The 20,989-nt window shown below is 42.0% G+C and overlaps 2 protein-coding genes across 10 annotated transcripts in view; one reads left to right on the forward strand and one right to left on the reverse strand.

Moving 5' to 3' along the window:
• Window positions 1-2,127: 2,127 nt before the first annotated feature.
• Window positions 2,128-18,697, reverse strand: LOC118118963 (pleckstrin homology domain-containing family A member 1). Of its 8 annotated transcripts, XR_004698032.1 has the most exons (15): window positions 18,546-18,697; window positions 14,622-14,840; window positions 13,389-13,445; window positions 13,213-13,258; window positions 10,896-10,993; window positions 10,371-10,502; window positions 9,518-9,658; window positions 8,904-8,972; window positions 8,273-8,337; window positions 8,065-8,128; window positions 7,838-7,927; window positions 6,580-6,653; window positions 5,111-5,185; window positions 4,226-4,499; window positions 3,963-4,105 (listed from the first exon to the last, which is right to left on the reverse strand). XR_004698032.1 is itself a non-coding variant. In XM_035172551.2 (14 exons), exons 2-14 carry the CDS (start codon window positions 14,760-14,762, stop codon window positions 3,874-3,876), a joined length of 1,284 nt encoding a protein of 427 aa, XP_035028442.1. In that variant the 5' UTR covers window positions 14,763-14,840; window positions 18,546-18,697; the 3' UTR covers window positions 3,736-3,873. The 8 variants fall into 8 exon arrangements, 4 of the variants coding, with proteins under 4 accessions (XP_035028443.1, XP_035028442.1, XP_035028444.1 ...); XM_035172551.2 differs by lacking the exon at window positions 4,226-4,499 and having other exon boundaries at window positions 3,736-4,105; XR_004698035.1 differs by lacking the exon at window positions 6,580-6,653.
• A 1,837-nt stretch (window positions 18,698-20,534) lies between these two features.
• phactr2 (phosphatase and actin regulator 2) overlaps window positions 20,535-20,989 on the forward strand; it is a 33,020-nt gene continuing 32,565 nt past the window's right edge. The window contains exon 1 of one of the 2 annotated variants that reach the window (XM_035172696.2): window positions 20,535-20,832. In XM_035172696.2, the coding sequence (XP_035028587.2) occupies window positions 20,697-20,832 (136 nt within the window). In that variant the 5' untranslated portion in view covers window positions 20,535-20,696. The remainder of the gene's footprint in view (window positions 20,833-20,989) is intronic. The other variant, XM_035172700.2, reaches the window with a different exon arrangement.

The following is a 20,989-nucleotide window of genomic DNA, read 5'->3' on the forward strand; positions in this document are numbered from 1 at the left end:
TCAGACGTCAGAGGTCAAGGTCACAACCTCTGGAGCTCAATGTCAAACACAGAAAAGATCAAAGACGTTTCAGTCACACCAGTCTGTTGATCCATCTCTCTATATCTATCTATTTATATTTTTAACTCATTTAACTTCTCTTAATCTTTTTTATTCTGTTCTTTTCAATCTGTTTTCGATCTACTTAGCTTTATTTTAATGAATTGTGCATTTTTTTAAATTTAAATTGATTTCTTTTGATCTATGTCTCTTGTTTTTAAATGTCCTTGTATCCTTGGAACATTATGGAATCATCCTTACTTTTTCCCTTACCTCTTTAATTCTGTTGTTTTGCTTAATTGTTTTTGAGTTGTGCTTCTTGGTTTTATATTGATATATATATATTAATTTGGTCTTTGCATTGCTTTTAATGTTCCTGAATGTACCCCTGTGTATGAACTGCACTTTATAAATAAAACTCCCTTTATGCACCACAGCCCCCTTTTTTTTTTTTTACTATTCTCTAATGAATCACTCCTGGCATCCACACAAGCCTTTATGACTAATTAGGAAAAATCAGCGATGGGAAAAGTTTGGCTGGATTGTGGGATTGGTGGAGTTAATGTGGTGCTTTCACGTTGCCTCTATAAACAGCCAAATTTGTTCTAATTGGAAAATTGCAAAAGAGCATAATTTATCCATCAATTATGATTTCATTCCAACTCGACGGGTTATGAGTCCCCAGCTTCCAGGGAAATAAACATCTAATGGTGACATCTAAATAATAATTATCCTCCCATGCAAAGGTGCATAATTCAGTTTTTTTAGTAATGATTTGTGCCTCAGTGACTCAATGGAAATACCACAGAATAATATATTTATTCCAGTATTAATGGTCTACATTACCCTGTTGGCGAACAGCACATCTCTGTTAGGCTCGGATGTCTGTGCTGAGCTGTAAAAGAGTCCAGTAAACGCTGAGGGCAATGAATCAGTGTCATAAAATGCCTCGGCACAATGTGATGGATTATGGGTGCAGGGTTGTTTTGACGGTTTAAATGCGGTGCCCGGGTGGAGGGGAGCGCTCCTCTGAGCGGCTGCGTGGGAATGAGGGGACCGGAGGGACGAGGCCCCCGGTGGTGCACCAGAGCTGCGGGTAACACAAACCTCTGTATCCACCAGGCAATTAGGAAGGTGGCAGAAAGGGAGGCAGGGCAGTCATGTGCTCTCTGACACAGAGCTGGGCCTGAGGAGGTCAGGAAACTGTACGTGTGCACAACGTGAACATGTAAACCCAGAGCTCAGTCTTTCCTTCGCCAAGAAAACTGATGTTTGTCTTTTATGTTTTATTTCACACGCTGATCTAAAAATGAATGGACAACATTGGTATTTTCATTTATTGCACTCGTAGCATTTGTGTGACCCCTCGCAGCGGCAGCATCCTCATCATTTGTGGCAAACACGTAGGCGAGACACTGGTGGGAAAATCTGCAGATGAAAACAACCTCATCTCTCAGGAACACCCAGTCTCCGACCAAAGCCAGTGAGCCTGTCCAAGCGGGGATGCCACTGAGGTCTGTGTGATCTCTGCAGCGCTGGAGTCTGCAGTGATGTCTCCACTGTGAGAGAGAGAGAGTGAGCGTCCACGCCTGAAGCCACAGCGAAGCCTCAGGTCCCACAGACCAGATCGATGGACATGTGTGTGAAGATGGGATTAAAAAGGGCTTTAGTGCTTCAAGAAGCTACAGATGGTTTTACTCTTCCTGCGAACCACCATCCTTATCAACTCCCTGGAGCCCACACATGTGATATCTACTAATATTCTGTAAATACAAAGACTGGAACAGCTCATTATCTGACGTATTTTCAGTGTGGCTCCATGACCTCAATCTGCAAATCCACTGACACAAACTACATGAAGCAAGAGGCTGTGTATGAAACAAGGACACACAGACACACTCTTTACCTGATTAAATCATCTGTACTGAAGTAAGATTTCCCTCTCACCACAAGAGGGCAGATTTTGCCTTGATGGTCAAATGAAGATGCTTATGGAGAATTTTCTTTCTTTCCTCTTTTTTTTATCTCCGCAGCCTCTCTTTGCTGACGAATAATAAAACTACTGAATAATACTCATGGAAGCCTGAGCACATTTTCAGTGTTTATTTCTTTCAAGTCATCCACATAATAAATAGAAACAATTCAAACCAATTACACAAGACTGAACAGGGGTGAAGGAGCTTGGCTTTGTTGGATGAAATGGAGCAGGCACTTAAAAAAACAAGGAAAGATTAGTGTTTGTTATTTAGCATTTTAAATAAAACCTGCCTGCTACTGGGATGATAAACACGGATCAAGAAAACATCTAAAAGCATATAAAAAATTATTCTGATGCACACAGCTCTATTCTGCAAAAACAACACACAGACGAGCCGCAGGTCAACAAAAACTAAAAAGACAATCTGAGGAATCGTTAACTTGTTAACATGCAATGGAAGTGTCTGAGCTTGAATCTTGTTTGCGTGGTGTTAGTACAGGTTCATCAATTCTTCCAACTACTGACTGCAGCTTTCGTTCACTCACGTAAACCAGTTCTAACCCAGTCTGTCCGGACATGAAGCTCTTCTATAGCTGACCCAGCACAACGCTGGTTTTATTATTATGATTTACAAAATGCATACAAGCTCATGTCTTGTACTTTGTGTTTACTTATAACAATGTTGCTCCACCCCCCCTCCCATGTCTTCCAGTGTCCGAAACATGAGTCCACAAAGTGTTTGCTGAAATACAGTTTGTGAAGATGCTGATTCAGGTTTTGAAGTGATGAATAAACTGTGAACACTTTCAATTTTTTTTTTTTTTTCCTCCTTCTTTCTGCCTCTGCACAGAACTCTGCTTGTGGAATAACTGTAAAAACTGTACATTTACATGTAGTCTAATTCAGATTGAGGTCAATACCAGTCAACTATGAAACTAACGGCGGACAAATAACTGACCTTAACCCTCCACTATATTCAAACATAAAAAGTTTAAAATCAAAACATTTGTCAACTAAAAAAAAAAACTAATCGGACTAAATGAAGCTTTGAGGCTGAAACACATTTGGTCTTGCATTATCAAACACACTGGATCATATACATATTTTTTTTAAACTTTTTTAGCATCTAGTCCTAAATCCAGTGTTAAAATAATGAGCATGAACGGACCACACTGTTTAAATTAGAGAGGTTATGAAAAGCCAGTCCTCAGTTCAAACACTTATTTAAGATATGAGGAAACACCTTGCACCATAAAAAACTCCCTTATTAGTCTTGGAACAAAGTGGTTTACAAAAATCCTCCTCCCCACAGATACCACTGAACGTATCACTGTACAGGTTCAAATAAAGGTCTGCAACTGAAAACTAATCCGCACAAGTGAACTAAGGTTTGTACTTTTGTTTGACGACGTCTTCTCTTGGTAAATAAATATGCCATTGTGAGACAGCAGGCAGGCGGGGCGGGGGGGCGGGGGGGTGCGTAGGTAAAGAGTGGGTCGTCTTTGGCACACAAATGCAGTTCAGTGGTGACCCAACATGTTTCTCTCGCACACTGACGGCACTGACGGAGGAGCTCAGAAGTTTGTGATCTGCCAACAGCTTCTGTTTGAAAACCAGCACCTGCCCTTTGTTTATTAGCACCTGTCGTGCACGGTTTCCTCTTCGTCCATCCAACATCAACCCAGATAAACACATTTTAATATCCAGTTCCACTCTGGCTCAGACCTCGCTCACTGGCAAGTCGGCATCATCCAAGTCCACAGGTTCTGGTTCAGGCATGCGGGGCTCAAAGCTGCTCCGCCGTCGCCACGGTGACTCCTCCGAGTTGGTGATGGTGGTCACAGATGGCTTGCAGGTCACTTTGCCAGACGTGTCTCCTGCAGGGACAGGCGTGCTGGCGTGTGGCTGTGATTGGGCCGTGGCAGCAGGCTCATGAAGTGCTCGCTGTCCCACGCCAGGCTGTGGGCGTGTGCCGCACGTGACAGCATTCCCCCACTCTGGGTTGCATGGTGGCATGGCAGATATGGGCGAGCGAGGGGCGGGGGGGCCCGAGGAGCTACGGTAGAAAGTGGAACGGCTGCCATGTTCCTGCAGCAGAAACAGGGGAGGACAGAAGAGTGAGGGAGACAAGACAAGTACTTGTTAGTAACAAAAGTGAAATCCTGAAAAGCAGTGTTTATTTGAGAGGAGCCAAAGTGAGTTACAGACTTGGAACCAGCACCAGCATGTGGGGCCTGATGCAGCTTTAAGGATGTAGGTGCTGAAGAATGTAGCATTGCAAGAGAGTGGAGATGGTGGCTGTAGTAGCAGAAGAAGTAGAAGTAGTAGTAGTAGGACTAGTAGAGGTAGCAGTAGCAGTAGTGTCAGCAGGTTTTAGTTTTGGTAGTCTCAACAGGTTGCAGTGGAAGAGCAGAGTGTCTTAGGAAGCAGTGGTTGGTTGTTGATCAGTATTTCACAGCCTTTCATTGTCAGATTTCAATCTCTGAAACACAAAGCAGAGGCATGAGGAGAAAGGCGACGACACAGCAGAGGTTGTGGGAATTAAAAAGGGGGGAGTTGTGCAGTTGGTGAAATGTGGGTGAGAAAATAATCCATCAAGACCCAAGAAACGCCAAAACAAATATCTGTCAACTAAAAGGTTCAGTATTTTGACAATTCCTGGGACTTTGTGGGCTTGTGAAAATTCCATCAAGTGTAACATAAGCAGCACAAGAGTTAGTTTCCTTACACAGAAATGTGAATGTTAATTAATGTGAGACACATGAACACACATGTTAAGAGATTTGTGCTGAATCCAAAGGTGCAAATTCATCAGATAATCACTGACAATTCCCTGCAGGTCAATTGCAAAACTGATTAACTGATACGATCACACAACACTTTAAGCATTTTTACAAACCCAAGAATTTGCATGTAAATCTACTTAAAGATTTAGACCTTGGATTTGTGGATTCAGCACTGGTGAGTCCTCGTTTCAACGCTGGTCAGATGTTTAACATTTAGCACACAGAAGGTGGAGGTGATCAACGTGGAAACAAGTGTATCCTCATTATTGTTATTGTGTGTATGAGCAAGAGAGGAAAAAAAACATACAGGCAGCGAACAGGAGGGAGGAGGAGAGACAGGCAGGATGTCACACATCTAAGACAGGTACACAGCTGCAGCAGACTGCAGAGATAACAGAGCATGAGGGGAAGAGAAACACAAGGTGTGAAAGACACATGTACCCAGCAATAAAGAACAGAGAACACAGCTATTCACAGCTAAGTTGGTCAGGAGGTTCAAGCAGTGAGTGTGTGTTTGCTCATGGATTGTTCATCAACTCGTGTATACGGCTCTGTACACACCTAGTATTAACATGTGTTTTTTGTAACATGATCACAAGTGGTCAGGTCTAAGTAAAGGTGTGAATGCACTCAGATCAGATAGCGATCTGATCTCGCAGGACCACATTCTTTTGACAGTGAATGCAGATCTCTCCTGGGCCACATATGCAGGATGTCTTCTGACCTGCTGCAGTTTCACTACAAAACAAACTTATTTTTTCTCTTCTCTGTGATTGCCTGTAACCATCGACACAAGATCAACTCTGATCACCACACAATGATCGATACTTCCCTTTAATTGGTAAAAATCATTCTTCACAGGGCAGCTGCACGAGATTCATTCAGCTCCTCTCTACCTCTCTCTTTCTTGCTCGACACACAGACACACAGACACACAGACACACAAAGTGACATCGGACAGACTTATGGGTAAAAACAACATAACTTGGTCTTCGTGAACAGAAATGATGGACGTGTTCATTTGCTTAGAGGGCGGGGAAGTGAGATCCGATCACGATACGCATGTGGGGCCACATGTTAATACCAGGTGTGAATGCACACACTCAGAGCTGTCCACTTGTGATCGGATCGCAAAAACCACATGTTAATACCAGGTGTGTACGGGGCCTAAGATCGTCATCAATAATCATGAAAGCTGTGGAGTGAAGCCATAAGGGAGGGAGGGCGGGCAGGAGGGAGGGAGGGAGGGACTGCAAGTTTGTCCAATAGTTACATGGTCATATTCCAACTGTCTAGAGTCATTCTGTAACTGCAACAATATTATATTTTAGCATTTAAAAAGACTTGAGGTGTGCTGGATTTGAGTTACCGTGCGTGGGACGGTCATCATGTGCAAGAGAAGATAAGCACAACATGAGCTCTACAGTTTCTGACGTTTTTTACCTGTTTCGCTGGAAAAGATCTAAATGCAGGGGATCAAAATTTTGAGCTGAGCTAAAAGTGACAGTTTCGCCATTGGAAAAGAAAAGCAGAGGAGGAATAGAAGTGGATCAGAGAAGCATTGAGGATGAGGGCGTGAAGGGAGGAGCGCTTGTTGGGTTATCACAGCCATATGTAGGGTGTGGTTGGGAAAAAAAAGGAGCATCAGATGTGCCGTCAGATCTGATCTGCCCTCATAATGTCTACAACCACAAAGGGTCAGCCAGTGAGTGGAAAACAGTTTTAAAAAAGGTAAACTTATAGTTTAAAAGGGGGGGTTTAGACGAGCTGACATACGTGCTGCTGCACTCCCCGATTCGGGACGTATACCTCTGTATACAGGGGTTCGACAGCCGTCTGGCCTGCCGCATCTGCAACAACACAGTGCAAAGCAGGATTAGAGCAGATGGGCCATCTGCCCACAGGGAGAGGAGGAGGTGGAGAGAATGTGACAAAGGGAGAAAGAATGGAAAAAAGACGAGAGAGGCACAAGAGAGGGTAAACTGAGGTGAGAGAAAAACGAGCACAAGAGAAAGAAGACATAGGAGGCAAGAAGGAGGGAACTGTAGAGAGAGTCAGCGCGGACGTGTTGAGAATGGTTCCAGTCCAACCAGAAGGAACCAGCTGCAGCCCAGGACGTATGGAACCGGTTTACTTCTCTCTTCACAGCTGCCAAGTCTACCTGCCTGTCTCCAAGTATGTAAGCTGCTGACTGAACTAATTAAGCCGTTGTAAAACTAAACTTTATGTAGTCACACTGACTTCATGAGCTGCTGGAAAGTGAAAAGTGGTGATAGCAGATTGTTATCTTGTGAGCAGATGACCTACTTAAGATCAAATCACCAGAGTCACCCGGGTGGTTCCAGGGTTACGTCAGCTATGAACAGCAACGTCCCTGGTTCAAGTCCAGCTGGAGACATTTATTGCTTACAATTCCCGTCTCTTTCTCTCCCCTCACTTCCTGTCATCGATCAACTGCCAATTGTCTAATTAAGACAAGGTTGGTTAAAAAAAATAAAAAATCGGTACTGTGCCGTTGGATGGTGGGAAATAGGCTGTGCCAAACACCGAGCGTTGCTTCCTCACAGCCTGCTAGCATCTGTCCTAAGACTCTGTGCTGATCTAATAGGGAGTTAAGACTTACTACAGAATGAACCAAGAAAAATGTAGCTTCATCGAACTTGTCAGACTCTACAACCAACTTTATTGCTGGGTTCAATGTTGTTAAAAACACGGGAATGTTCTGAAACCTACTGTAGCCAAACTTCTCATCTCTGTAGCTTTCAGCTGTGTGAGCTCTTGCGTGAGCAAGAAACTGCAGGAAATGATCAATAGCTGACTTGAGTGTCAGAAAAAAAAACAGTCAGAAAAGACAGAAAAGTGATTTGAATAGTTTTAGTCAAAGTAAGATAAGTCTGAAGTTCTGCACGGTAGAAGTGACAGAAGTGATTTCCCTTTTCCACAGGTACACGTGAGGTCAGACATGAGTCGAATGGTGAGGACTTGAATCTGTAACATGGTGGCACTGCACTCTACGGTGGTGTATGATACATACTGTGGCAGCAGACCTCCCGGGCCCCCGCTGGGCCACAATGGCCCCGGAGACAGCCTTGATCCAGCTGTGCATCTCCTCTGGACTGTCTGCCTGTTGGAGGCAAAGAAGAAGAAAATGACAGTGAGGAAACAGACAGAAGAGAATGAGACCTGTGAGGAGAGGAGATCAGAAGGAATGGAAAGGTACGAATCAACAGTATATTGATTTTATCGTAGAGAAAGATGCACCTGTATGTAAAATGTCCTTGATGTGGTGACGACTTCAAACAGATTATCCCTCATCATAATGTCACTACAACAAAAAGTGGAAAACAAGTCAAATCACATTCATCTCATCGACAGTATAATCTTTATTTAAATCAGAAAACGTAAACACCATCCCCCCTCGGACAAAAGATTTTCTTACAGCGGCAAAATGCTGGGACATGTTAAATACCTCTGTTTGCACTCCTGGACTTTGTGAACTTCCTTCAGTGGGATCATTCTCAGAGGCTCTTTCTCCTAAAGGTAAGAAAAATAATGAGTAAGTGAGAAGAATAGATAATAATAACACTCACAGATGCCAAAACTTGAAATGCACAGTACAATTATTACAAATGCTTCTGCTGATGTAGTGGGTACAAACAGTTTTTCAAAGATTTGGGGTAGAAGCAGCAAAGTAAAACTCTGATGGTTGAAACTTTCTTGACCTGGCCATTTTATCCAGCAGACAGAGAGTCTGTGTCCTTGGGGCCTGTTGATAGCCAAACAGACAGATAAAGCTGTCAAATAAGGGCAGACCTTGCCAAGTACTGGGAATGGGACGTGCAGTATTGTCCTGAGGACAGTCTGTGTGTGCATTTGTGTGTGTGAGTGAGAGAGAGATGCCAACAGGGGAACGAGGCATGATAGGACATGTGAAATGAGGGCATTGAATTCCACACACACTGTGGATAAAACATGTTCGAAGTCAGGACTGTATGTTTGCTGTTACTCTGCCTCAGACTGTGGGGGTGAACCCAAAACACATGCACCATCAATAGACACATTCCTTATAGACTTCATATAATTGAATCAAAGTCGATTACCAGGTCAGACTTGAAGTAACTCATTGAGTTTTCCTCCAGTAGGAAATATCGACGTTTCCAGTTCCTCATCTGGGGGGAAAAGGGAAATTATGTTCAGAACTTTTGGCAAATAATTTTCTAGCAACACAAGATCTGTCACAATTGGTTCCAATAAGGAAGAGACAAGAACCGTTTCTAGATCCTAGGTATTTTAGTCAAGAGTAAAGATTTGTTCATACTGGAATTGAGCGTTTCCTTAGGGAACCAAATTTCTTTCTCACTATCAAGCTAAAATCTCTTGTAACATTCCTCTTGCATATCACACGGAGGGCTATTTTTGTGGATGTCTCGTGGCAATTTTAAGCATGAACTCTGGAAAATGTCCAGACAATGGTGTACAGAGTATGCCTTTCATATATGAAGAACGAAGCAGGAGACTCTTCCCACAGATGTGTTCACAACAACTTAAATTTCTCTGGAGTGCTCGGTCCGTCATGTGTCTGGTTTACTGCTGCATTCTCACAACAGCCTTTATATTACATAAAGAAATGGTATTGCATATCTAAGGTTCGGCTCGGTAAATGCAATTGATTTTCAGAGAAGTGAACTATAAGACGACAGTGGCAGGTACTCACCACAGCTCCTTGTTTGACACAGTAACCTGACTTAATGACGCTGTGCTCCTGAGTCGGCCTGCTCAGGAAGTACGGCAGCTGGCTGTGAGAGCGCTGCATGGCGTCTCGATCTGCTTTGTCTGCACCATCACCGCCGTCACGCTGCAGGGTGAGGGACAGCCGGGATATTGTAAGTTACAACAACATTTCAAACAAAAACAAATGCAGCTTTTCTACAGTCTGAGGGATGATTTATGTTGGGGATTCTATGACCACAAAAAACATCTACCACATGTTAGACAGAATCTTGACTGCAGGGTAATTTAGCACAATATAGTGAATGTACATATGAATTACTATAAAAGACACAAACAAATCATTTAATAACACAAGACTTTTCCCGAGATGTTATTGGCAGCTCATACTGCTTCAAGTAAAGTTTCTGTTAATCCAAACATGGATTTTTTTCATCATTGATTAATCTGTCGGTTAATTTTTCTAATTGTCGCTAAATTATAAACAGAAAATAGTGAAGAATTGCCATGAAATTTTCAAAGAGCCTAAAATGATTTCTTCAAATTGCTTGATTTATTTCACCAACACTCCTAAACCCAATGATTTTCTGTTTCAAATTATACACAACAGACAAAAGCAGGAGTGCAATGATCTTGTGGATAAAATTATAGTTTTCAAAAATGATATAAACTTTGCTAACTTTCTTTCTTTGAAACATCAGTGTGCAGTGTTCATTATTATTAAAGCAACTTATTATTAACAGCTGTTTGTCAATGTTTCCCTGTAGCTTTCAAAATCTTTTAACTTAATGCCTTAATGTACCTGGAGTAAGTTATGTGCATGCGTTGGTCATGTTTACCTGTGTCTGGGTGACGATGGGGACTCCTCCAATTATCTCTGTCTTATAAGACACTTGTTTCTTTGGTCCTGCGACTTCTGGCAAAACCTTCTGGTTCTCTGCATTCTGTTGGCCATCATGCAACTTTGGCACCTGAAGTACACACAAACTCAATTTTTAATTAAACACACAATAGGGAAAATAAAACCCTTCTATAGAAGTTGATGAGCCAAGACCACGCTTTATATCCATTTCCTATCTGGAGGGTAAACGCTTCATGGAGAACAATGGAAATGACCCTTCATCCAAGTAGTAAGTACAACAATACAGCATCCTGTTAGTCATACTGTGACTCACTCTAGTTTCTTGACAGTCCACTCATTCATATCTCCAGAGGAGGAAGAAATACAAGTTTCTCAGAGCGATAAAACATGAGCGATAAAACATGAGCCAGGAAGAACAGATGATTACAGCGGAATCAGGAGTGAACTGTATGTCTTGTGTTTATCTGTGCACACTGTGTGTGTGCACGTGTATTTGTCTCACAGTGATTTTGGTGGCTTTATTGAGAGCGTCGACCCAGTCCACGAGGTCCTGCTGATCATTGGCCTGCAGGAAGAACTTCCTCATCCCGGCATTGATGACTAATAGATCATAGAAGAAAGGAAACCGTGGGAACAAGAGGAAGAGTGAAAGTATATTCAGGCCTCTTTTGGTCATCTTGAGTCAGACTAGGTTACAGTCTACATTACACCATCTGTTTCATTCTGTGTTAAATATGAATCACATGCATGCAACTCTACACAGACAGATTTACTGGAAAGAGGCATTGACTATCTGTGCTTTTGGCTTAGTTTGGAAAATATGAAGTGAATATTAGTGGAAGGAGAACAGATCCACTGCCACAGATTTTTCTTGAAGTGGAAAAAAAACTACGCTAAGGGACACACATGCACGCACGCACGCTACACAGCTATTTTATGGTCAACATATTACCATGAATGGTATTAAGCCCAGCACAAATGTGATCACTATAGTAAACTGGTTCCCACTGTACTAGAATGTTGTCGTGAGGCAGAATGAAATTTGACGGAGCAGCAAAAACCCTGAAAGAATAACCATAATTAATAAATACCTATGAAATGTTTCTTAAGTGCTGACATTCTACAACCTCTTAAAGGTGTTCCATGACGTGTTTGACCATTGGTGGCGCAGTAGAGCAATTTCTTTAGGAGTACGTGTCTGTCCTGTGTCTATGTTGATGTCTACCAGCAGGAGCACGGGGACATGCATGCATGCCACAAGCACAGAAGTGACTGGATAATTTCAAGCAATGGCAGAGAGCAGTGGTGCATAACAGCAGTTAGTAGACGTAATGTGCCCTAAAAGCTAGCAATGCAGCAGCATGACAGAAGAAGCGGAAAAACTAAAGTGACGGCTTAAAACTTTAAAAAGGCTTTTCAAAATGTTTCGGGTTGGGAATACATCCAACTAATACGTTGTTGAGGATAGTCATTGGAAGGCGCCACACACTCCCTCACTCTTTTAATATTCATAAAGATGGGAAAGACAAAGCAGCTAATCTTTAATACAATCTGGAAAACCGGACTGTTGGAAGAAATGTCCAATTGCTCAGGTTCTAAAATTTGTCAAAACCTAAAACTTTGATTCAGGAAAACTTTTCAGGTGCAAATACAACCTGATTAAGATTGATGAAATCTGAAAACAGAGCAAACAAATGAACAAACACCCAGGTAATCAACTGTAGCCTCCTGCGTGTTGTGTGTTAGCTTAACAGACACAGTCGCACAAAGCTGCCTGATCAATGGCTTGACCAAGACAAGGACAACGGACATTGTTCCCCTCAGGTTATATTAGATGTAGTCCTGGGAGAGGGATCCGTCATATATATAGCTCATTTAAAACAGATTTGTATCCAAATGCAGTTAATAATTATCAATTCTCATTATGGATTAATCTGTCAAAAATCTATTGATTAGCAAAAATTATGTAAATGCTGTAAATGATTATCAAAGTTGTTGCCAATTTAATTGATCAAGTACGAAACAGCGCAGCCTTATGTTTCCTTTACTTTAAACTCACACCCACACAGACTTATGGGAAAGTCTGTGTGCGTGTGCGTGTGCGTTTAAGGGGTCAGATCACGGTCAGTATGTGTGTGTTGTAAATCAGAGGCTACCGAACAGAACTACAACACAGATCTAATCGGGGACTGGGATGTGGAAAATCATTTTAATAGAGCATTTTATGATTGACATTTTCATGTTCACATGTTTTTTTAATCAGGGATTAAAGTTATAAACAGAAAACTTTGATCTGCACGGAGGGAGGGTGTTTGACATGTTTTATGAGTTTCCTCCTTTGGCAACTTACTTTGCATCTATATTTTTTGCCAGCTGAATATCCGTCCTCGAGCACAGCCCCATGTTAATTTTAGGGATATCCAAAATAATCCCAAACTACCGGTTCTAATTTTCCAGTGAATGGTTATATCTGTCTCACTTCTCTCTTTCATTTTCTCTGCTGTATTTTTTTTGTGTTGGGCCAGTTGCCAAGTCTGAATGAGATTCTCCACTCAGTAGCAGTTTTTTCTAACACCAGATACGTAAATGGTAAGTTACCTATCATTTTCATAACATGGTATAGTGTGAAACCAGTACACTGCTGCAATCCTGGCCAGTACAGGAACAATTATTTGAATTGTAAGTAATTAGGGAAATACGTGTTTATTTTTCTAAATAAATACAATTTTCGTTAATCTTATTATTACAGTAATAAAGTATTTTGTAAATGTATATAAATAATAACAGATAAGAGTTTGTGATGATCAGTGTTTTCTTACCGAAGCAGAACTCTGCTTTAGGCCTGAGCTTTGTGGCATCGCTGACCTAGAGGAGGACAAACCACTGTAACTGTTAGATTATCTGTTCAACCAAACACAGTAAACACTATTATTCTATTAATAAATAATCTTATCGTCTTAGTGCCAGAGAAGCTTCAGTGGTTAAATTTGTGTACCTTAGAGATGTAGGTGAGCTTGAGAGAACCGACGCATTCAGAACCAACAGGCAGGTTCTGTGGGAAGAAAAAGAACAAAATATGCAAAAATAGAAAACTAATAATTTGTCATTCTAATAAGGGAAAAGGCTAATGTGGCAAAAGGGCAAAGTCGGTCCTGAAAAGCAAGTCGATGTTATGGAGTAATTACAGTATACTTTGGCTGCATTCCATGATAGTTAATTTCAGTGTCTTGCTGTGTTTCTGAAACTAGGGGAACCAGATTTAACATCATTAAATTTTAACCTTTTTCAATCTATAAAAAGGAAAGGGACTTGCTGAATTATTCAAAATTCACCCTGCACTACATCATTTATGGATACTTCATGTAACAGCACACTTACAAATACAGTATTTGCAAGCCAACACGCTGTACAAACCGAGAGGAGAGTTACACTATAACAGCCATGGACAAAGGGTCACAGAGGAGAAAATGTTGACCCTGCAAATACCATTGTTCACTACATGGACAAATGGAGAGCCCTACAGTAATCAATGAAATAACATAATTCAATATACATCAGTTATTATCTATTCTCAGACAAGGATATTTTTTACTAATAGTGACAATTCTGTGAATCACAGCAAACATCTAATGTAACCAGAACTGACGAACAACGCACTAACAAATCTGGAACAATTTCCAAATGAAGATGAACTCCCAAAAAATTAAATGCCACATATTCCAAAGGAAATTGGCACATCAATAATCTACAAGTATCATGTTAATGCCACCTCAAACAAACAAAGTATTACGTTGAAGTCCACTTTCTGTCCTTCCCAAACTGCGACTGAGGGTTTGAACATTCGCAAGTAGAGTTAAATCTGTGAACTCATTCAATCCTCTTTCAAACAAATGTACAGCTTGAAACACAGAAACACCATTAGCACTGACCTACTCCTGTAACATGCTCTCCCCAATTCCTGTCAACTAGAATTACATAATCCAAGTTCCCCCATCCTTGTATGACCGTCTGGCAATGGAAATACCTGTACAATGAAGACAGAAACCTGAAAGGTAGCCTGCTGTTCGCCTGAGAGATGACTGTCAACACTGATAGCTTCCATTAGCTGGAATGCAGTTGCTCATAAATTGTCAAAATCAAACATTTGCCTGTGAAGTTACCTGCAGGGTTTTTCTTCCCATGAATAAAGCTAAGAGCTAAGCTAACACAGCTCTGTGTTATTAATTACCTGCGGGTTGTCCATAAACCACACCAGGCTCCCCTGCTGTGTGTCCAGTATGAAGTAACGCCGCAGGAACTTGCCACTGCTCTCATTTTCCTCGATGTCCAGGAAGCCACAGATGCGGTTCTGTCGGTCCACGTAAGGCATCTCGCTGCCGGGACATTCCCTGGCCTGCTGGGGCCAGGAGTGGAGAGGAGCAAGGGCAAGTGGAACTGGGAAGAATTCCTGAAGGACAGAGAGAAAGGAGTGCAAAGAGAGGGGGTTAAGGAGGGTGGTGGGGTAAACGAGGATTTTCTGTTGTCTTTGTGTTGAGCCTTGCAACTGTGTCCCGCTCCCGCTTTCTGTATCTACTGTATCTGTGCTCTGTCTGCCACCTGGAGCTCACTAGGCTACAGCCTGCATGGGGATCATGTGACACAAACCACAACCCCGCCTTTATCCTTTTACATCAGCCTCGCCCACTCGCACTCCCTTTATCGTTGGCTCTCTCTGAGTCCCTCTTTTTTTTTTTTGTAACACATGCTATCCTCTGTCACTCCCTCCTCTATCTCCTCCACCCACCCTGGCTTGTCCTCTTTCTCTCCTTCTCCCTCTTCTTGTGCAGGACTCCCTTCTCTCTCACTTTCTGTGCCATCTCCTCCCAACTGCGCTCTCATCCGATTTGGCAAGCCTCTGGCCGGCCCCTTGTATCCCCTCCCTCTTGCCACAGCTGAGCACCCACTGGAGCATGGTCAAAAAAAGCCACTTAGCTCAGCCATGTTGAACAGAAAGAAACAACACACACACACACACACACACACACACACACACACACACACACACACACACACACACACTCTCTCAGGAGTTGCGCGGTAGAGAATAGGCAATATTTAACCTGCTGAGGTGAGACACAGCCCTAAAACCTACAGCTCACTTATTGCAAACCTGTTTTCTTTAACGTGTGCAAATGCAAGCATCTCAATGTCAAACGCAGTGTCGGCAGTGAAGCATTACTGTGGGCATATTGTCACATTAGCCTGTTTAAGCTGCTGTCTTCTTGGACTGGGCCTAAAATATGTGAGTGAGATGAGTCTGTGGAAAGCAAAGATAAAGACGTTCTTTCTCCATGATGTTATGAGCACTGTGTGGGTGGATTGGGGCAAAGCGGGGACAAAAGGCCTGGTTGTTGTGTGTGGACTCTGGGCTGGGAGCCTCTCAACTAGTCCCTGCATCTATCCGAGTCATCCCATTTGACACATAGGCACGAGAAAGCAGCAACGCGACTGTCTCGACACAATACAAACACTGATTGTCATGCGGGAGTGAGAGACGTCTTTGTCGAGCTTAGAGATCCCGTAAATGAGGTGCTCTGCACATGTTCGTCTGCATGCATGCTTGTGCATTTCAGTAGAGCAGATTAGATATTACAGATGGTGCAAGACAAAATCCCTAGAGGGTGAACAGCAGACCATGTACACTACATAGGCTTTTCTTTCAATTACTTGCTTATTGTTGTCATCTCTGTCTGTTTCTTATGGAAAATTGGTATTTTAACAACAGAGAGATTGAAATAAACACTGGTATTTAAATTATTTAAAAATCTATTGGCCATATACAGACCACCCTGCAAGATTATCAGTTTCTCTGGTGTTACAATTTATAAGTATGTGTTAAAATAAAATTAACATCTTTGTGCTATTCTTTAAACTAGTCTACTACCAAATTCAACAGGCACTGGAATTGAAGCCATGCGGATTTAAGACAGATCTGTTGTGGTCTCTTAATTTTTTCCAGAGCTGTATATAGGACAATATTTTACACAAACACAAAAGAAAATACTTAATACTCAAAAAAGTAGTTTTTCACCTCAGCTCATTGTTTCACTGCAGCCTGTATTATTACCGTTCTGGTTCACCGTCACCTCTCTTACAGTGTTGTATTTAGCCACAACAGAATACAGACAACAGACAAATATACTCTGAAACTCCTGCTAAACACCAACCGACTGCCGACACGTTGACTAAATTAATTCATGGTGAGTCTTTGCTGCAGAAATTAACCTGAAGAAAATCTGTCTTGAATTATGTCTGTATCAGACGATAAGCTCAAAAAGACAGTCAGTAAAGTTTTAGTTGTTACAGAAAAGGGACAAGAGTGAGAGAGGGAATGACTTGCAACAGTAACTCGGTCAGTTGACCAGTGGCCACAAGGAAAGTGACCCGTCTTCAGACATCCAACTGAACAAAAATTTAGGTAAACAGCCAGACTATGTTACATAGTCAGGTGGCTATAGAGAGCATGAGAACATTTCAAATCCTTTCACTACAAACCTTGTTTACTTAACGTTATTTGGAAGTGCGATCACTCCCAACATGTGACCGATTGTTTCATAACTTTCACTTCATCAGTGAGAATATTTTTCTTTTCTTCTTCCGTGAAGAAAGAAGCTCTGCCTCTGAAGAAGGTCAGATAAGGCTGCATGATATAAGTTGACTTCTTTCTAGGGCAAACATTCCCCCCTGGTAAACTCACTCTTTACATACGCTGGAAGGAGTTGTCCACCATCACATGGCAACCAACTGGTCACACAGGACAAGTCATAAAACAACAGTAAGCACCAGCTGGATAGCCCAGTAGAGAATTTTTTTATTTTCCTTTCATGATCTTAGGCCGCTGCAAAACAATCCAAAGAAACACAACAGCTGGAATCAGCAACTGTGTGTTGTTTTAATAACCACTGACCTGCTACCACCACATAGAAAATACACAGCAGATCACTAAGGTGTTAATGACAGAGTCAGATTAACTCCCAGAGGACAAAACATTTTGTTACTGGACCACTATTGATCCACACAAGACAGTGTCAACCACAGACTAACCAGACTACCCAAATGTTCATATTTACAAGTCTCAGGTTTCCATTACAGTAAACTTACTCACCATCTTTGTGTTGACTGTTGGTCAGACATTGACACTGTTGGACACATTGTTGGTCTACATTTTGTACAGTAAACACTCAGTTTAAGAAAAATAATTGCCAGACATATTGATGATGCAATGCGAATGTTGATTCGGCCTTACAGGTGGAGTAATGCAACCTTGGCTGATGAGGCAATTTGATAAAATACAACTTTGGGATCAATCAAAAAATATGTAGACCCTATGATAAGGACTAAACCTGGAACTTGTACAGATGCCCCTTTTTGTCCTGGAGGTGATCCAGCCTTTTCAGGACATTAACATTTGTTTTCCTGTAGTGTACATTTGGTTTAACTAAGCCCAATTAGATAAATAATCTTTACACTAAATAATTGAGGTGTACAGGAGGGACGAGGAGGTAATAAAGTGAAAGGACTGGGACTGAACAGGTCAAAGGTGGGACAGGTCATTCCAGTTCGGTTGAAAAGAGCAATTTCAGGTCAGAGTCTGGCTCTGGATGCAACACACGTTTGACAGACACATGCTCTGTGGGGCTTTTAGATTTCCAACAGCAGAACAACAGGAAGATGCAAAACCGGCCAACCTGAAACCCAACGTCAACCAGCTTTCAATAACACAATAAAACACAGTATTTCACATTACAGCAGTAGCGTTAGCAGCATCAGTAACTGTGGCTCCCTGGCCTGAAGTTAACTGGAGGGAGGGGGGGCGGGGGCATGTCTCAGGTTAGCCTAGCTGTTAGCAACTAATGCTACCTCACACAACAACATGACGTTAATTCACCTTAAACAGTAAAAACAAAACAACCGGCTCTGTGTTTGAATGTTCGTTAGCTAGCTAGCTGCGTCTGCCGTGGGGCTAAGTTAAGTTTCCTCACGCACGACACACGTTAACCGAGCTAACGTTAGCGCCGCGTCTCACTCCACAAGCGCAACTTCCCACTGTCCGAAACAATAACGCAACAGTGTCAATTAGTTTGGTTCAACGTCCCCCCCCGGAGCGGCTTACCGGAGTCTCCCGGTCTATGGCTGCAGCACTGACGGCCCGGTGGAGTCGGTGGTGTCGGTGGTGTCCTCTTGAGTCTCAGCCCATCTCTCCCCATGAAGCAGGACGACTGGCTTTTTTCACCAAGCTAGTTCGGGGTGAGGCCACGCCTACTTCCGTATATAGACACGTACGTGAACGCCGCAGTTGACGCTGGGGTCGTACGTCCACGTCGCCGCCATATTGGAATGGGCTGAACCATTACGAGGAAACGGGGGTGGTTCCCTGTAACCTTTACATGTTCCAACCAGTTTAAATAATTTGTTTCTGTGGTAAAGGGTTTATTTATCTAGGAGGGTTACAAAAAATGTTATGTCCATTCTTTTTTTAATGTAGAAAGTTGGGCCGAAGGGAGTGGGTTTGGTTATGTCTTTGTCTGGGAAATATTTATGTTACATGGCCAAAAGGATGATGATGATAATAATCATAATCATAATAATCATCATCATAATCATCATCATAATAATAATAATCATAATAATCATAATCATCATAATCATAATGACAACAACAATAACAATATATATATATTTTTTATCTGTATAGCACTTATCTAAACAACGTTCCAAAGTGCATGGCAAAAAAACAAATGAATAACAATAAAAGGTACTCAATTCTATTTAATTTTAGGCGCCAAATCATTAACTGGAAGAAACGTCTAGAACCCGACTCAATGTGCAGGTGACATCTGCCTCGACCGGTTGGGGTGAGCAGAGAAGAATAGGGAAGAGAGGAGAGATGAACGGAAAAGAGGGGACAATAAAGAGAGAGAGGGAGGTGGAGAGAGGAGAGAGAAACCAGCAACAGTTGTGTAACCATCATATTTAAGCTCTGTCAGACTGGTTGTTAAAATGAAAATAATAATATTCAGTTGTTCCAAATGGTGTCGTGAATACAGTTAAAAGCCGAACCTGAGGGTAAGCGTAATAATGTAATACCTAATATACATAAATATGTATTTGCTCATATGTTTAACTTGCCTTATGTGAGGATTCATCTCTCGGATATAACATCAGATATCCCCATCTTAAATTTATTCAAGTTACAATGTATTCCAGTGCAGTCCAAGGGTAAATGTTAGCAGCTGAAAAAGAGCAGAAGAGGAAGCTTAATGTGGATCATGCTTTAGAAGGGGTTTAGACGTGTTGATGCTTCTTTCCCCACATTGAAATTATCACCTTTTCCAGCATCACCAACTCAGACTACATCTGCAGACGAGTCGAACAGCAGCTGAGTTCATTATATAAGGTGATCACAGTGCTCAGTGTGCTATGAACAAAGTACTTAGTTTGGATTTGGATCTATATAAAAATCAATACAAAACAGCTGCTGCTCCATTCACACTGGAACTAATGTTTTATCTTTTAGTTATGTAAACCTGTTTTGTGTATCTCCTAAGTTACATCAATAACATCTCTAAATAGCTATTTGAACACCACTAATTCTAATGAAACTGCAGCTTTAAGCTATCGATGTGTTTTTATTATTATTCTAATGTGGTTATGGTTCTATGTAGCCTGTTTTGATTACATATTAGTCATATGTTCATGTCGTTTTTCAGGCCTCACAAGCTGCATTCAAATACTTTCATATATATATATTTTATTTATGTAGGGAAACAGCAGAAGACAACCTCACATCATGAGATAATCATTTGCTATTACATCCAACACCTGAATCAGGGACCCAGAAATTTATTGAGCCTTTATACACTTTAACTAAGAAACTAAGAAAAATAAAAGAACAGGTTTAGCAGTTAATCAGATACTTGGCATGTACTATTTGAAATAGTCATCCAACCTGCAAGTCAGTCTGAGGCGATGGGCGTTAACAAGCACAGAAGCACAGAAGCACACACACACAAACACACACACACACACACACAAACACACAAACACACACACACACACACACACACACACACACACACACACACACACACACACACACACACACACGGTCTGACTTCTGAAGAGGAAAAGTTAGAACAGGGGAAGAGAAGCTGCTGCTTCTGTTGCTGATGATGCTGAAGAAGAGGGTGATGATGAGGCTTGTGTGAGTTTCTGCAATCCCTCTGGCGGGTGTTTGGCTACAGGACAGAAGGAGGTGGCCGTGATGGGAGAGGAGGAGGACACCCACCCGGAGTTGAAGCACTTTCCTCTGCTGTGGCCTCTCCCCAGGCTCCGCTCTCTCAGTGACACCTCCGGGTTTCGCTCCAGGGTGCTGACCAGGCTCCGGGGAGCCCGCTCAGGTAGGACGACCCAAAAGTCAGATTCCTGTTACAGTTTGTCAAGCAGTTGCTGAGATGCCTCAGTGTTTCATTGCCAGCAAAAATTGGCTCGATTTCATTTGGTGTTGCAAGTTATACCAGTTGCTCTTGGCTAGACAGCATCTCTACATGACTAATA

This window comes from Hippoglossus stenolepis, chromosome 12 (genome assembly GCF_022539355.2).
Source record: "Hippoglossus stenolepis isolate QCI-W04-F060 chromosome 12, HSTE1.2, whole genome shotgun sequence".
Lineage (NCBI taxonomy): Eukaryota > Metazoa > Chordata > Actinopteri > Pleuronectiformes > Pleuronectidae > Hippoglossus > Hippoglossus stenolepis.

Excerpts from the sequence above, each read along its gene's own strand:
- LOC118118963 (XM_035172551.2), bottom strand. The coding sequence starts at position 14,762 with ATGCCTTACGTGGACCGACAGAACCGCATCTGTGGCTTCCTGGACATC. Across the intron at positions 13,446-14,621 it reads GGTTTATGGACAACCCGCAG|AACCTGCCTGTTGGTTCTGA; the intron begins GTAATTAATAAC and ends TTCTTCCCACAG. Across the intron at positions 8,338-8,903 it reads GTTACTTCAAGTCTGACCTG|GAGAAAGAGCCTCTGAGAAT; the intron begins GTAATCGACTTT and ends TCTTACCTTTAG.